The sequence below is a fragment of the Peromyscus eremicus genome, chromosome 8a, assembly GCF_949786415.1.
Source record: "Peromyscus eremicus chromosome 8a, PerEre_H2_v1, whole genome shotgun sequence".
NCBI classification, from domain to species: domain Eukaryota; kingdom Metazoa; phylum Chordata; class Mammalia; order Rodentia; family Cricetidae; genus Peromyscus; species Peromyscus eremicus.
Genome location: NC_081423.1, coordinates 41,895,081 through 41,912,205, shown reverse-complemented (window position 1 = coordinate 41,912,205; position 17,125 = coordinate 41,895,081). Strand labels below are relative to the sequence as shown.

The 17,125-nt window shown below is 43.9% G+C and overlaps 1 protein-coding gene and 1 long non-coding RNA gene across 2 annotated transcripts; one reads left to right on the top strand and one right to left on the bottom strand.

Moving 5' to 3' along the window:
- Window positions 1–11,812: 11,812 nt before the first annotated feature.
- Window positions 11,813–12,738, top strand: LOC131916976 (olfactory receptor 5AR1-like). The gene is given in 2 exon segments (XM_059270641.1): window positions 11,813–12,206; window positions 12,209–12,738. Coding segments are annotated over 2 exon segments (924 nt in total).
- A 2,269-nt stretch (window positions 12,739–15,007) lies between these two features.
- LOC131916991 (uncharacterized) lies at window positions 15,008–17,092 on the bottom strand. Its single transcript, XR_009380625.1, has 2 exons — window positions 16,819–17,092; window positions 15,008–15,337 (listed from the first exon to the last, which is right to left on the bottom strand). It is a non-coding gene; the product is annotated as an uncharacterized LOC131916991 (long non-coding RNA).
- Window positions 17,093–17,125: the final 33 nt, after the last annotated feature.

The window sequence follows — 17,125 nt, the reverse complement described above, 5'->3', positions numbered from 1 at the left end:
CAGAACCTCTGTGTAATCCACCTGGAGCCCTCCAAGGTGTGTAACTGAAAGGCCCGAAGTCAGAGTGCTACAGAGATGTGTGCTCAGCCACGCTTACTGTGGCACGGAAGAGAACCAGCCCAGGTACTCACCAACAGACATGTAGATTTAAAAATAAAGTTTTGTCCATCCTTAAAGGGGAAAAAATCATGCCGTTGGCAGGAAAAATGGATGAAACCGGGGATCATTGTGTTAAGTAGGAGAAATCAAACCCAGAAAGACAAACACCACACACTTGCTGTCGTATGTGTAATCTTGAAAACCAACAAGAGTAGAAGGGAGACGACTTGGGGAGAGACAGGGGACTGGAGGGAGGAAGCGGGTACAGGATGGGTTAATGAATGAATGTGCTCAGAGCATGTCCTGTATGTGCATGGAAGTGTCATGAGAACACCTTATCTATCTATCTGTCTATCTATCATCTATCATCCATCTATATTTATCTATCTATCTATCTATCTATCTATCTATCTATCTATCTATCTATCTATCTATCTATTATGGGTTCATGAGTGAATGTACTCACCGTATATCCTGTATGTGTCATGAGAACAGCCTTTATTCTATCTATCTATCTATCTATCTATCTATCTATCTATCTATCTATCTACCTATCTATCTATTACGGGTTAATGAGTGAATGTACTCAACGTATGTCCTGTATGTGTCATGAGAACAGCCTTTATTATATCTATCTATCTATCTATCTATCTATCTATCTATCTATCTATCTATCTATCTATCTATGTGTATGTACCCCTGGCAAGTCTGGAACTCTCTATGTAGTCCAGGCTGGCTTCAAATCCACAGAAGATATAACTGCCTCTGCCTCTCTAATTCTGAGATTAAAGATGTGTACCACTGAACACTATGGAATAATCAGAACCTAATGTTCATGTCCCTGTTTTCCTCAAAAGACATACAAAATGATTTTTAAGAGCTGCAATAAAATTATGGGGATTTGAGGTATGAATTTAGTGTAAGATTTTTTTTTTTAACATTTGGGCCTGAAAACCTGAGAGCAAGGTTCATGAACATGACTTCATAAATGAATTTGACTCCACAAACTTAACAGCTGAGATTTCCATTTTTAACCCTTTTTCTTAGCTCTGTCTTGTATCTCCGTGGTGGTAAATTTACTACTACAGAGTAAATTATTTGTCTGAATTGCTTGCCTGGATGTGACCTCTGCACTGGATGTGCCTGAAGGTGGCTGATAACATTAGCCAGTGCATGAAGAATTTCAACTTTTGAATTGACTTCATTATAGCCATACTTCTTCCTGTGTTTTAATGGACACTGATTTTGAGCAGGCAAAAGTCAATGTGAAAATTCTAAATAAACTCAACCAAGTCACTAACTGATGTCTGCACTCCCTTTAGGAAGATTTAAGAATATTTTGACTTTATTGTGCTACCCCAGCACTGGGATCATGGAGATGGCTTTCCTATAGACATCAGGACGCACGCCCCACGCTCCATGCAAAGCCAAAGCACCACATACGAAAGTGATGCAATGAGGCATGGAGGCATTAATGGCTGAAATAATGAGTGTGGTTTTGGAATGCAGGAAAACTTTTTGTAAATGAAGTATTTGGACAATAGTCATGGGACCCATTAAGCTAACAAGATGGCAGTCTCCTGAAACTGTTTTTCAGAGTTCCTTGGTGAGTCTTGGGACTTACACCGCAGCCACACTTCTGATGAAAGTTGGGATCTTTGGGGAAATTAAGGGACTAAAGAGTGAGTGTCACTCTGGGGCTGAAAAAAAAAATCAGTGTCCCAGAGCTTCTCTGGGAGGAATGCACCAAGAAAGAAGCGGCCCTAGTGGACCTGCTGTCCTTGGAAGGCTAGAGCTAGAATAAGTGGACAGAACTCTGCTGCCTTAGCTAGGGGTGACTGTTACCTCAGCTAGCTGTGACTCTGCTACCTCAGCTAGGTGTGACTCTGCCACCTCAGCTAGATGACTTTGTTACCTCAGCTAGGTGACTCTGCTGGCCTTGCCATCAGTCAGCTTCGTCACATAACATGGGAGTAAAAGACTAGGAGTTTAGCTTTAGGAAAATGAATTTGATTGGAAAATATCTCCTTTAAAAGATCTGAACAGGGAATATTTCCTCTGAATTTTTCCTCTCTATAGTCTTTGTTGTTGACATTGGTCATTGATCATGTACTTCTGGGGGCCTAACCTTGTTTTCTCAAGCCTCCGTTCAGTACGTGCTCTGCCCTCATCCTTAATTGGCTACCATGACTGTTCCATGCTGAAAGTGGGCAGGGGGGCAGGAAACCTTCATTACACATTTAACTTCAACAATTATCTACAAATAAGATCTCAAAAACATAATTTCCGGTCTACCTACCACACACACACACACACACACACACACACACACGCACACACCAAAACAAAACAAAACAAAACAAAACCACGAAGTAAAATAAATAAGCCTCACTTGTGTTTTAAGGCTTTTGTGACAAGTATGTCTACTGATACAATAAAGAGTGAAAAAATAAAAACTAAGGTACTTGGAAATAAGAAATTAGAGGGTAAGACACAAGCTTGCAAGAACCTGAAGATGCAAAAGGACTAAATGGTTTATAGAGAAGGGAAGAGAGTTAAGCATTTAAGGAAGAGGTAAAAATACTTTAAGATTAAAAAACAAAACAAAAAACCAGAGAGGATACCAGGAATTATACTAAAATCAAGAGATAAGCTTTGGGTTTCTCAGGTGTTGGTTTGGTGTGTCTACATATTACATCTTTCAGGAAGCTTGTGTTTGGGTGAAAACAGGACCTCTGAGCAGCGAGTTGTCAATGGTCCTTGGTGAACATATTTCTGGACGATCCTAAGGAATCCTACTGTGTTTTGTTCATCAAAAGACTTTTAAAAATGTTTGTCCTTGACCAGCTTTGCCCACTTCTGACTTCACAAGAGCTAGTCACTCCTTATAAAGCTGCTCATTCTAGGGAAGCTGTTTTGGGTCAGATGATCTGAGTTATTTTTTCAGTTGTTCTCAGAATGGTTTTCAACTGTTTTAAAATGAGTTTGTCTACATGGGGAAGAAGCCCCATGCAATACATTTTTTGAATTGACCTTTATTATAGCATTGAACAAATGAATGGGATTTACTGATATTTTCACACGTGTCTCTGTCATGAATTGGTCAAGTCTATACACCCCTCTACTACCCTTGATGCCTCTGCCACTCCCTCTTAGCATCCTTCCTAGACCATAGAAGACCCTTTGAATTTATTTCTGTTCTCTTCTACTCCACACTCCCACTTCTAGCAATCAGTGCTCCATTGTGTATTTCTGGTAAGATTGTCTCATTCCTTTCTGTAAGTATGTGAGAATGTGTGGCATTTGTCTTGTTGTGTTTGGTTTGTCTTGCTTAAGTGGGTTCTGGATAATTCTGAGTCACCTAGTTTGGCCAACAAAACAGTGAAACTAACATATTGTATCTTCTACAAAAATTATCAAATATTAAATGTGACAAATAAAAAATTTCTTAGAGAAAACTGGGGTGAATACTCCTGACTTTGAGTTTTCTAATGGATTCCTAAATATGACACAGAACAAGTTGAGTTGCAAGACATAAAAAAGGCAGGTTACAGTCTATGACATTGACAAAACACATCAAGAAGGATGGTCTCGAGATTAAATGATTTATCAAGCCGCCCAAGTAGCTGGAGAAAATATTCACAGAACATAATCTGACAATGCTCTGGAGTCTGGATATATAAAGGTATCTCTCAACACCAAAATAAAAGCATTGCAATTTGAGAAGAGGCAAAGGATGGGGATTTGGTATCATAGCAGAATAGGAAGCCCCAGATGATGCTGGATCCCACAAAATGCTCCATTCATCAGTTCTCAGACTCAGACCTTCTGTAAGGTTCCAGAAAACAGAGGCTGCCATATCAAGTCCCATGGAAACCTCACAAAAACATACTGGCACAGTGCCTACCCCACACAGTGCCACACAGTATGGAAGGAACACACAGATTTAGCTTCTCCACACAAAGAAGAAGACAGGAGGGGAGTTGGTTCTAAGTTTCAGTGTTTGTGGGGAATTTCTGGATGGAAATACACACATCAAGGGTCTGGAGGACACTAGAACCAAAAGAGTTGTCTGGTGTGACGCTGAGTCACAGGACACCAGGTCCAGTGGACAGGAATTAGGCAGCACGTGATGAAGAACTTCGTGAAGAAACTGGCAAATTTTTCATATTACTAAGTGGACTCTGAAAGTTCAGAGTGGACTCATTAGCTTCCAGAACATAGATGGAGAGGTCAGGAAGTATGTGAAGAAAGGTTGATTAGTGAATTATCAGATGTTTGGATCCCAAATAAGGTCACAAAAAATATTAGGAGACAATGGCGATACTCTGGAAGATTCAGACTAATATCACAATCCAACATGAAAGAGACAGTATATGTTCTGCCTATACTGTCATCATATACATGGTTGGTATACGATACTGAATGAGACCAGCAAGATGGCTCCATAGACAAAGTCGCCTGCTCTACAAACCTGATGGCCTAATTTTGATCAGTAGATCTCACATAAATGTGGAAGGAGAGAACTGACTCTACACATACATGTTGTGCACACATAATATGACAAATACAATTAAAAGAAGCAAAATGTAAGACATCCAAAGGACTCAAGAATACCAGACACAGGGACAATTTGATAAAAGACACAGCTAGCAGCCTGGGAGGGCTAGAGGACACAAGCCAAGGCAGAAGAGAGGCTGAGGGTCAGCCAAGCTTGGCCCAACACAACTTTGCGAGCACGGAAAGGATTTCACCTTCAGCTGCAAAGTTGGACAGCATTGGGGGGATTTTAAGTGTGAATGTGTATGATATGGTCACACAAAACCAGCACCACTCTGAATGTAGTTGGGGTATGAAGCACTGCAGATTTGGGAGCATCTTATCAGATGCAGAGCAAGAAATGAAGAGTTTCTCCTGCAGTGGGTTTTAAGACACACAGGTTGTTCATAACAAAGGGGGTTTGAAAGGGGCTTTTACAGTTTGATTTCTACCTGAAGTCATTTCATTTTCACATTTAGTTTCTCTTCCAAATGTAACATAACAGCAATATACTAAAAACATTTTACTACCAGCTCTAGAACCTCTGCAGAAAAAGAATCTGATATTTAAGCCCATGAGTCCATTTTTTTTTTCTGAAACTGTATGAGTGATTTGATGTGTTCTCTGCATCTCAGTCTAGGTAGATGTCTGCATTGGCGTGAACTGTTCTGCCTGCCATACCCATGCTGATAGAGTCCATCCTCTAAAGCTTCTTCTCCAGAGTCAAGCATTTTGGTGACAGACATGTTGCAGCAACTAAAACATTAACCAGCAACAACATAAACACTTTACACTGTCATGGAAAGATCTGACTGAAGGAAAAGTACTGGGTGTCGTAGATCAAGCTCTCTCCTTTTATAAGTGTCTAGGGCTGTCCTTCACTGCTCCTGGGCACATACATTCCCCAGGTAACTTGAACTTCTTGCACCTCTTCTGCCCACCCCACCATGAAGCCTACCATCTTTCCCAGCCTGTCAATGCCAGCATGGCCAGAATTCCCCTTTCTCCAAGCACCAACTTTACAAATGGCTGATAATAGAACTGCAATAAATGAGGCCATGTAATCAATATCTGTGGAATTCAGAGAAGCCAGTTAAATCACTGGAGTGGGGAATGGTGGTTTCCAATCCTAGAGGGAGTTCCATTGAGGCTGGAACTCTGAGTATAGGATAAGCAACACCTGGGTTAGCGAGGACTGACCCTCTGGTTCAACATCGGATTTCATTGTTTCTTTTTTCTTGGTTAGAATTTAAGATAGCTCATAGTTTCCAGGAACTAAGATTACAAACCCACAGATAATGAAAATAACATTTGCAACAAAATCTGCCTTTTAAAACTACCCGTTAGGAATTCAGATTATGAGCCAATTTGGGGAAATCCAGGGCTCAAACACATCAGATATCTGAGTAATGAAGTTGACGCTGGAAATGCATGCCCAGGTGAACTAGGCACCCAGGCTTCAACAGGAAATACGGCAGGAGGATCTGTTTCCTGAGCTAAGAGTATCACCCAACCTTCAGGATATGGATGTCATGGCTCTGTGTCCTGGACTGACAAAAGATCCTGATCTCCATCTTTCCTGCTCAAGGGGCTTGAGCCAGCATTACTGATTCAGTGTCTTTATCTCTGTGTGATATGTGGGTTTGCATAAAAGGTCCTCACTAGGGGGGCTGGAGAGATGGCTCAGAGGTTAAGAGCACAGACTATTCTTCTAGAGGTTCTGAATTCAATTCCCAGCAACCACATGGTGACTCACAACCATCTATAATGAGATCTGGTGCTCTCTTCTGGTGTGCAGGCATACATGCAGACAGAACACTGTATATGTAATAAATAAATCTTTGAAAAAAAAAAAAAAGGTCCTTACTGTATCTGAAGAGGCCATCAGGAAATTTGGCTCCATATTCAAAACTCTCATCCAAAAGGAAACAGTGTAAAAATAGTATAATCACTTGACTGGTTTTTTTTTTAATAAGATTCTGATCTGCAGTGAGGGTCAACCTTTTATTAGCAGTTCCAGGAACCATTTGCAGTTACTGAGTAGCTCCCTGATGAAAGCCATCTTATTAGTCATTTCACAAAAATCGTATTCAATACAGTTGTGCTAAGTGTTAGATGGGATCAGGCACGTTCAGGGTGGCATGGCCATAATGCTTGTGCTAAGTATTAGAAACACACCGAATCTATACTTACTAAATACAGTCTGTCTGCACCTTTTTAGTATATAAGGTATTTTGTAATAGAATAGAAAAAGAACTCCCTATATTGTTTGTACTTATCTATATTATTTACACATTTTGATTCTGCAAAATTTGTTAATTCAACATTAATAAACATTAAGTTGCTTATGTTTGAAAAAATCAAGTATATAATTAAAATGAACCCTTTTGCCCTCAGGAGAAGAACTTCAGGAATAAATGGTGATACAGCAACCTCTTCCTATTCAAAGCGCTAAGTTCCGGCAGCAGATGGAACATAGTGGTAGAGTGCTTGTCCAGCACACGAGGCCCTGGGTTTGATCCCAGCACAAAACACTAAATCCTCATCTTTTGTTTCTTAGACCATCTGATTCTCCCGATGTGAGATCTCAGAGTGTGGCAGAGCCTTTCATGGCTCTTGCTTGAGCTTAGCTCAGGGTGCTTGGGTCCTGGATAATCAATCACCATCACAATGATCCCAAACCAGTGGTTTCCTGGGCCACTGGATTCTAATTTTGATGTCTCATGAGCAAGAAGAATAAGGAAACCCAGACAGAGAGCAGAATGGACACAGAAAAGAAGGGGCTTCCGGACAGGGATATCTTGTTTGTCTGTCTGCACATAGAAAGTTGTTTTCTTAACAACTGATTTTGAATCATTTATATATTATTGTGAATTTTAAAACTTTTTTTTATTTATTCTTTGTGTCTTTTAAATTATGCATCTTGATCCCATTCATTTCCCCATCCCTTTGCATCCATCCTCTGCCCTGGCAACACTGCCCCCGCCCCGCACAAATAAAATAAAGTTTAAGAGGAAAAAAAGGAAAAATATCGTCATGGAAGTTGTAGTGTGACACAGTGAGTCATGCAATAAACCCCTTCACCCTTATATTTTTATCTGCAAGTGTTCATTGTAAAGAGTCATTGGTCTGGTTTGAGACCTCTGGTTTCTGCTACACTGTCAATGCTGGGCTCTCATTGGAACTCCTCTGGGACATCCTGTTGTTGCCCTGTGTCATGGAGATCCTGCAGCTTTGGGTCTGCAGAACCAACCACTTCACATACTCTAGCAGATCATAGATGGGGTGAATTTTTGGGGTGGGTCAACTCATAGACCTGGTTCTGGGTTGGTCAGCCTGCCAGCTCTCCCCCGTTTCCACCACCAGGGTGAGCTCTCCAGCAATGCTCTGGATAGTTCACCCCTTGCAGCAATGGGGAAGGGGTGGGGCCAGTTCTTCCGCTTTCATGCCCTTAGGGTTGGCTCTCTCACACTTGGATCACCAGTGCCAGCTCTACTGTGTTGCCCAGGTGAGGTGCAGGGGCCACTTTCCTGAGTGCTGCAGCTGGTGAGGGGCAGGGGCAGCTCTCCCAACTGCCACAGGTGGCGAGGGACACAGGAGAGGGGCATCTCTCCCCTACCCACACAACCATATGGCAGATGAGGGGTGGGGCCAGATCTCCCATGCTCATGATCTTGGGCAGGTTCACCCGTTCCCCTGTCAACAGGGTCAGCTCTGCTCTGCTGCCCAGGTGAGGAGCAGGGCCTGCTTTCCAGAGTGCTGCAGCTGGTAAGGGGGAGGGTGGGCTCCCTCATCTGTCACAGGCAGCGAAGGGCAAGGAGAACGTGGGGACATCTCTCCCACGCTCACAACTTTGCAGCTGGCTCACCCACACCTGTGCCAACAGGATCGGCTCTACTGGGATGCCTGTGTGAGGTGCAGGGCCTGCTCTCCCAAGCGCTGCAGCTGTTGAGGGGTTGAGTCAGGTCTGCCACCTGCTGCAGGAGTGAGGGGAGGAGGGCATCTTTCCCTTACCCATGCCACCACATGGCATATGAGAGGGGCACAACCTACTCTCCCATTCTCACGCCCTCAGGGCCAGCTCGCCTATGCCCCTGCAAACAGGGTGAGCTCTATTTTGCTGCCCAGGTGAGGTGTAGAACCCTCTCTCCTGAGTGCTTCAGCTGGTGAGGGGCAGGACCGGTTCTCACAAGTGCTGCAGTCAGTGAGGGGCGGGACCAACTCTATACAGCCCTATCCTCTTGGCTTTCGACGGTATTAGGAGCCACGGACATCAACAGAGACAGTGGCTGCATTAGAGCCATGAATCCAGACATGGGCCCTAGCAGCAGCCCAGGCCCAGACATCACCATGGCCCTGGGTGGCAATCAAGCTACCCACTCAGCCCACTCCTTACCTCTTTCTCCTGATCTTCAGACATGCCTCTGTCCTCAGGACATGAACCATTCTCTCTCTCTCTCTCTCTCTCTCTCTCTCTCTCTCTCTCTCTCTCTCTCTCTCTCTCCCATACCACACCATGCAGTTGCTCACCATCATAGTGCCCATCTTCCTGGTGCTGCAAGGTACCAGGTGGGTCCGTGTTTTCTCCTCAAAGCCCGGAGCAGACCTCCCCAGGCCTGCGTGTGGTTCTCCTTGTCTCAGTTTGTCATGGCCCTGGGCAGGACAATGCTTCCTCATCACAAAGAGATCATAATAGTGCCCAACGGCCCAGCACCCTCCTGGTTGGTGCAGAGTTGTTGCTGGCCTCCTCTTACGGGCAAATTATGAACTTGTAGATTTTATATACTCAAGCTATTTTTTTTCCTGCAGACTCTTACAGTGGTTTTACAGCCATCTGCATGATCCATTCTGATATTTTTCTTGGTGTTTGTGATGGTTTATTTTGTCAATTTATCACAGTCTAACTGCTGTGATTCCCCCACAATGGTGAACTATAACCTGACTTTAATCTTAAACCATTTCTCCTGTATTTTATCACAGTATTAGGAAACAAACTCAGAACAAAATTGGTCTGAGAAGCAGAGCCATTGCCGTGTTGACCCTGACTACCTAGCTTTTAAGCCTTTGGGACTGTTTCGAGAAATGTAAAAGAATTTGGAAGTTTTGGCTGAAAAAAGCCACTGAGTGCTATAAGCAGAGCTTGCAACAAAAGAATGCAGAGAAATGACAGACACCAAACAGCTTATGAGATTTCAGAGGTAACAATAACTCTAACAGAAACTGGGACAGAACCATTCCTGTGATATTTTGGCCAAGAATTTGGCTTTATTTGGCTTCTTGTCCTGAGAACCCGAGTGAGGTTAATTGAGAGATAATGGACTCATTTATTTGGCTGGGGAAATTTCAAGGCAGGCTGGTGTTCCGGCTGTAACAGAGAGAGCAGCACCATCGCAGAGAAGCCTCCAGCATGGGGAGAATGGAAAAAGCGTCCTGAGGGAAAACCTGATCCATTGGAGGAACCATCTTGTTTAATGAGAAAAAACCTAAGCCAAGGGGTTCCTTCCCTGCTCCTCAAAAGCAGCTCCATGGCGAAAGTGTTTCCCCAGGGTTAGCTCCCAGGACCTGTTATAATGTGTTTCAAGGGCCGGGCTACATCTTGAGCAGACAGCAGAACTTTGCAGTGCTGTGAGTGGCATGCGTCTGTATTGGCTCTGAAGCCAAAGATGCAAGATTGAGGGGTTATGAGAGTAGTTGAGGCCAGGTACTGGGTGGGTCCATGCCCACCTATCCTAGGGGAATAATAATTATGCTTTATTTTTGTGATATTTCCCAAACTCCAGGAAACACGGAGTTTTCACTGGGGCATCCATACCCACTCTTTCCCACCCAGCTCCTTCAGGCTCCTTCCATTGATGGGAAATATCTGATATGCTGTATCAGGAATTCCAGGTAAGACCAAAACCACTCTGTCCCACCCCGAGTACACCAGCAGTTGTACTTTATACAAACTTTGCTCTTTCCTGAACACGGTGTACATTTGCCTTTTCCAAGGGAAATCCCCACACTGTTTCCTCCAGCTGTCCAGGCTCTGGTACAGGACCCAGGCTGTGGCCAGTGCCTTCATCACCCCCCATGCCTGCACTGCTCCCTCCCAGCTGACCTGGGGATGATCTTGAGGTCCTCAGCCAAATAGTAGCACAGTCTTTCCCAGGAGTGTAGGGAATACATGATAAAAGTGGGAGCCTCAGCCCCCCGTTCAACACCTGTGGCAGCTGTCTTCTCTGGAGCTGCTGATGAACCAGGAAAAGGGCTCAGAGCAGCAGATACTTCCATGGGTGTAACATAGTCTACTAAACCTAATCAGCAGGCTATACATTCGGCATCAATGAGTGTTGGGGGTTTATGTTTGTCCACACACATGAGCTTGCTCACAGCTCAGTCCCTAGAGCTCAGAGCTAGGCTTCGAGGCTGATGTCTGAGGGGGATTACAGTCACTAACGTCCACTGAGGGCTCATCATCAGATACTGACCATCTCTACAGGCAGAGAAAGAGTATAACATGTTCCTGCATTACACACCCACAGGGTGAAAAAATCAGGAGGATAAATAAAAGCAAGGTCTCTAGGAACAGGGATTTACAGAAACCTTGAACTCAAGTGTTTCATGTTACATGTGCTCTTCAACACTCCTTCAACAGTGTTGGTAGAATGATTAATTAAAAAAGTCTCTTAAGAAAAATTAATAATGAAATTGCCACTAAACAAGGTAGGTGTGTGTGTGTGTGTCTGTGTGTTGAGTCAGCAATAGAAAGATTATATGAGGAGATTCAGAAAATCTGTAGGATATTAAGAAGGAAATGTGCTAATAATGAGAGTAAAAATAAACCTGCTCTGTCCTTTAAAACAACATTGAAATGTTTATGAGTTGACTTGCTTCAATACATAGAAAGCAAATGCATGGGACTGCTTCCCACTTGACTCCATGGAGAATTTAAGAGCAAGTGTGCCCTCTCTCCTCTCTTCTCCCTTCCCCTTTTCCTCTTCCTCCCTTTCTTCCTTCTCATTTCCTTGAAATGCCTTTTGGATAAGCTACTTCTTGGTGTTAGTTTTCTGGTGAAAGCCATGACTCTGCAGACAACATGGAGCTGCAGACACATGTTCTGAGCCTGCCTCCTATTTCTGTCCCCTCCCTTAGCTGTGTGTGGTCCCTGCTTCTGAGCACAACTTGAGCAGACATGTCCAATCACACAAGAGTGACTCACTTCATCCTCAGGGGCTTCTCAGATGTCCCACAGCTGAGATGGGTGGTCATCCCGTTTTTCTTGCTTGTCTACACATTTGGCCTCCTGGGGAACAGCTCCATCATCATAGCAGTGATGAGAGACAGTAGGCTTCACTCCCCCATGTACTTCTTCCTGAAGAATTTATCTTTCCTGGACATGAGCTACACTTCAGCCACCATCCCCAAGGCCGTGCTTATATCCTTCACAGGCTCGGGAGGCATCTCCTATCTCGAATGTGTAGCCCAGCTTTACATATTTCTCACACTTTCATCTACTGAATGCTTCCTGCTCACGGCCATGGCTTATGACCGGTTCCTGGCCATCCTCAGACCACTGCTCTATGGCACCATATGAGCCAGAAATGCTGTGTTGAGCTGATGGTCACTGCCTGGGTGGGTGGGGCCATCTACTCAGCCTTCCACACTTTCAACACCTTCTCCCTCCCCTACTGTGGAGCCAATGTTGTTGAACACTTCTTCTGTGACATCCCTCCAGTCATGAGACTGTCCTGCACTGATTACCGTCTCCATGAGGAGGTGGGCTTTGCTGTCAGCAGCTGCATTGTCATGAGCTCCTTCGCCGTCACGGTCCTCTCCTATGTGGGCATCGTGTCCACAGTTGTCCGCATCCCCTCAGTGGATGGCAGGTGGAAGGCCTTTTCTACCTGTTCCTCTCATCTGACCACAGTCCTCTTGTTCTATGGAACTGGAAGCTTCGTGTACCTGAGGCCCGCCTCACGGTACTCCCCGACCCAGGGTCGCCTGGCATCTGTTTGCTACTCTGTCCTCACTCCTTTTTTGAATCCAGTTGTCTATTGTCTGAGGAACAAAGATATGAAGTTTGCTCTGCAGAAACTTTATTGTGGAAGAAAGTCCTGAGTCCTACAAGACTGCAGTGTGTGGCTCTTAGGGTCTGATGGCTGTGGCTGGAGCCAGACAGTTCATCCTCCCAATCTCATTTCCCTTCCTGTGCCACTTGGCATTGCTGATCAAGGCTGTTGTAGGCCCTGTAGGAGCATCTTCAGGCCCTGAAGATAAGCTTCACTCCCTCCCAGTGACCTTTAACTTCAGCAGCTTATGGATCCTGCAACAGGGCACACAAATGACATTTCTCCAGAAACCTCCCATGAGTCTTGTTTTTTTCTAAGCCAGATATGGTGGCTCAGGCTTGTATCAACTGGGAAGGTGGAGGCAGGAGCATCAGGACTTCAAATTCAACCTCAGTTGTGTGGTGAGTTCAAAGCTAGTGTCCCCATGAGACCCTAGCTCAAAAAAACCAGAGCAGGGGCTGGAGAGATGGCCTAGCCATTATGAACACTTGCTGCTGTTACAAAGGACCTGCGTGGAGTTCCCAGCACCCACAAGGTCGCTCATAATCATCGGCAATTCCAGTTCAAGGGAATCCAACCTTCTCTTCTGACCTCTGTGGGCAAAGCATCATGTGATGCACTACATACATGCAGGCAAAACACTCATACATATAAGAAATAAAAAGTGAATCAACCAAATCTCCCACCTGATATAGTTGTGGAATCATGTTTTCTGAGCTATGCTCATTACAGGAGACAGGAATCTCAGGTCTTTTTCATCAGCTGGTGCAATGGCCGCTAATTTGGATTTTCAATGTTTATTTTTTTATGCTTTATTTTTCCTGGATATCCCACAAGCAACACATTTTTTTAAATCACTCTAACTGTTCTTTCTCTTTCAATGTCAAGCTGTCTTACTCTTTCAGTCATTTGGACCTTCCTCTGATTTTGTCCCATGCTGAAGAATTTTAAATATTCACTTCCTCTTTGACTTTTGGCTAAGTGTCCATCTGCAGCCTCCACACCCTAAATGTCTCATTGTTTGGCCCTTAATTGCCATTTCTTCTTAGTCCAGGATTTCTTTCTGACCTTCTAGGCAACCCTAGCACCAACCCTGCATGAAGGGTCCCAGATACAAGGCTAATAACTCAAGCTGAGTCGACGTGTTATTGACAGAGCACAGGTGCAATCTTGTAAATTATCCTCAAACCAACCATGTGAGTTTGAAGGCTCAGCTTATTCCTTCTTACCCTCCAGAAGGCAGTGAAGATTCCAAGAGGCAATTTGAGCCTTGTTTGAAACACAGAGGGCCAGGCATTGTCACACTGATAAGTCATAAACGTATTATTAAGTCAGTGTGAAACAGTCTATCTGAATGTTTTAAGGGATTATATAATAATGTAAGCAAACAAAACTACAGACACCCAGTCAGCCAGCAAACACAAAACACATACTTACCTCTACCGCGTGGCCTGGAAATGCGGAGAGACATGATATATCTCATCTTAAGTAGCTTAGATATAAACAAGTACATCTAGGGAAGTAACTAAGTTTGCCACAGAGCATCAACAGACAGGGACTCTACAGCTTGGTAAGGCTTTTGAAAGGCGATTGCATGTGAGCTCAGAGAAACACTGGGTAGAAAAGTTCTGCAGACAAGAGGCAAAGAACCCTACAGGCCAAGGAGAAAAAGCAGCTGATTATGAAGTCATTGGTAGATGTGGGGATTTGGGGATGGGAAGCAATGGCCACAAACTCTTGAAATAGTGTCACACATCAACTATCCTGGGTCATGATGTAGGAATGAGTGAATGAATGAACGAGTACAAGCTTTAGCATCTGTGTTTAGCTGCTCACTAGAGCCAGGGACGGCTTCTCTCCCTACTGTAGGCTACTTCTGGTTATTTAAACATAAACTATGTTATAGAAGGCATTTAAGGGTTGAACATAGGAATAGAAAGATGGCGGTTGCCAGGGGATGGGTCAGAAGACAGTTGCCTAAGGGGTGAATTCTGGACCTGGGCTTCACACTGTGCCCGTGCTTCATGCAGCTGGACTGCACACTTGACAATGGCTAAGATGGGAGATCTTAGAAGATGTGCATTTTACTACAATGAAAAATTGAAGGTAGTTGCGTTTGGTGGGGCAGGCCTATAATCTCAGCACTCAGGAGGCTGAGGCAGGAGGATTGCAAGTTCAACCTTTACCTGGGCAACTTAACAAGGTTCTGTCTTAAAAAGGCTGGAGTATAGCTCAGTGTTGGAGCAGCTCCCCAACATGCAGAAGCTCCTAGTTCAACCCCTTGTATTGCAAGAATAATAAATAAAACAAATCACAAAGATGTGGAATTACTTAGATTAGAAAGGGCAGTGGTCCTGTCTGTCTCTGGGCACTGATCAGAAGATTGACTGCAGGTGGTCCTGTCAGAGGACCAGCAGGTGGCAGTTGAGGTTCAGGAAGCCAGCCCACTAGGAAGCAAAGCTTTGATGTGTGATTCTTGGATAGGCGAAGCCTGGAGAGCCCCTGGATATTTCTTGCTCCTGCTGTGTCTTTGCATGTTTACCGTTGCCATTTTCTCTGGTATCTGGCATGGTGTGAATGGGTGTGGGGAGATCCCCACTGCCCTTAATGTAGTCTTGGAAATATCCCGTTCTGCTGGGCATTTTTACCTGTAGATTATTATGAAGATGATTTCCTCTTAAGCTATAATGTTTAACTGAAACAATGATTTTATATATAATAATAGGGTCAGTTTAAATAGAATTTTGATGGTTGAGGGTTTTTAATAAATATAGTAAGGGATTATGCTAGAGATTAGTTTAGTGGAAAAATTAACATAGGATAAAATGTTGCCCCTGCCTCTGATAAAGCAGAGGCTGCAGAGGATAAAAAAATAAAACAAGGAAAGGTCACACAGCTAGTTTCTCTTGAGGAGCCATATATATACAAACTATGGCTTAGATTTATGATTAAGAAAAACAATTGAGTCCCAGAAGCCCAACTAGCTTAAATTCTTTTAATGTTGGGAGATGCATTCCTAAGTTTCAGAGTGCATCATAGCAGAAACAAAGCTTCGAAAATGACTTAAGGTTAGACTAAGATGTTTTTGTCAATAGCCTTGAGGTGAAAAAATCCTAGGAAACAATCTAAAGTTTTAGAAAGGCACATAGCTGAGTGAGGGACTCATTAAAGTCGGGGGACAAGAACAAAGCAGCCTAATTATTATTAGTTGACGTGCCTTTCTTGCTAGGATTGGTTGATGACCAAAGGTGATGATTAATTCTGCCCTTGGCTTCCTGATACAGAAAACTGTTGATGAGTGTGTATTATGCACCCTGAGGACTTAAAACAGAGCTATTTCTTTTTCATATATAAAAATTTAGGTTTGTGATTCTTTTAAGATTTCTTATAAGATTCACTTTTAAGATAAGTAATAAAATGATTGATTCTTTCTCTGTAACTGCAAAATGCAGCCTGCCAGCAAAAGAACTGGCTGAGAAAAATGCCTTGCTTGCTCACACTCTGTTAATTTCTAACAAGCTGCTTGGATATGAATGTATGTGGGTTCTTGGGACAACTTGTTTTTCACCTGTAATACGTAAAATATTTAATCATGTAAGGGGTATGGAAAACATGTTGTTTTTTACTTGTATTTATTGTAATCATTCACTTAAAAAATAGAATGTAACCACATTGTAGTTTTTATATTGCCTGAAAGATTTTGTTGGGATATGTAAGCTGTAAAGGAAAAATAAAAGACAGAACGGAGACAGAAGATGATAGAAAGACCCTAGGAGTGTACGTGTGTGTTCTTTCCCTCTCTCTCCTGCCCCAGAGAGTTAAGTTTAGCAACCCCTCGCTGGCCCCAGAGGATTAAGTGTTACTCCCTCAGATAGAAAAGTCAAAGGTCTGCTAACTTCGTGGCCCCATCTCAAGCCCTGAGCTGCTGGAGGCTGGTTCTCACGGTAGCAGCAATATTTAACTCTTTCTGTCTCTGTCTCTGCCCCGCCCCCTCGTGTGTCCCTGTGTGCCAGAGGTGTTTTGTTCTCTCTCTCTCTCTCTCTCTCTCTCTCTCTCTCTCTCTCTCTCTCTCTCTCTCTCTCTCTCTCTCTCTCTCTCCCTCCCCCCCCCCTCAATTCTGGGCACCTACTTTCAAACCTATAAGTTTCTGTCTCCTCCTCAAACCGTCTTTAGGAAATGATCAGCCATGTTGAGGTCCACTCTTCAGTCTTTTCTTGCTGGGTGGGGGGAGGGACAGCAGCCCTTTCCTAGCAGTGCACCCGGGCCGCTCTAGATCCAGATGCTGGATCCGGGTCTGAGGACATTGGTGGAGGATTAATGAGACACCAAGGAGCCTGAGAACTGGGAGGGGTGGAGTGGACAGAAGCCAGAGAAAGACTGCCAGGGAGGGTGGTGCGATGGAATCTGGGCGCTGTTGCCTAGAGACAGAAAGGACG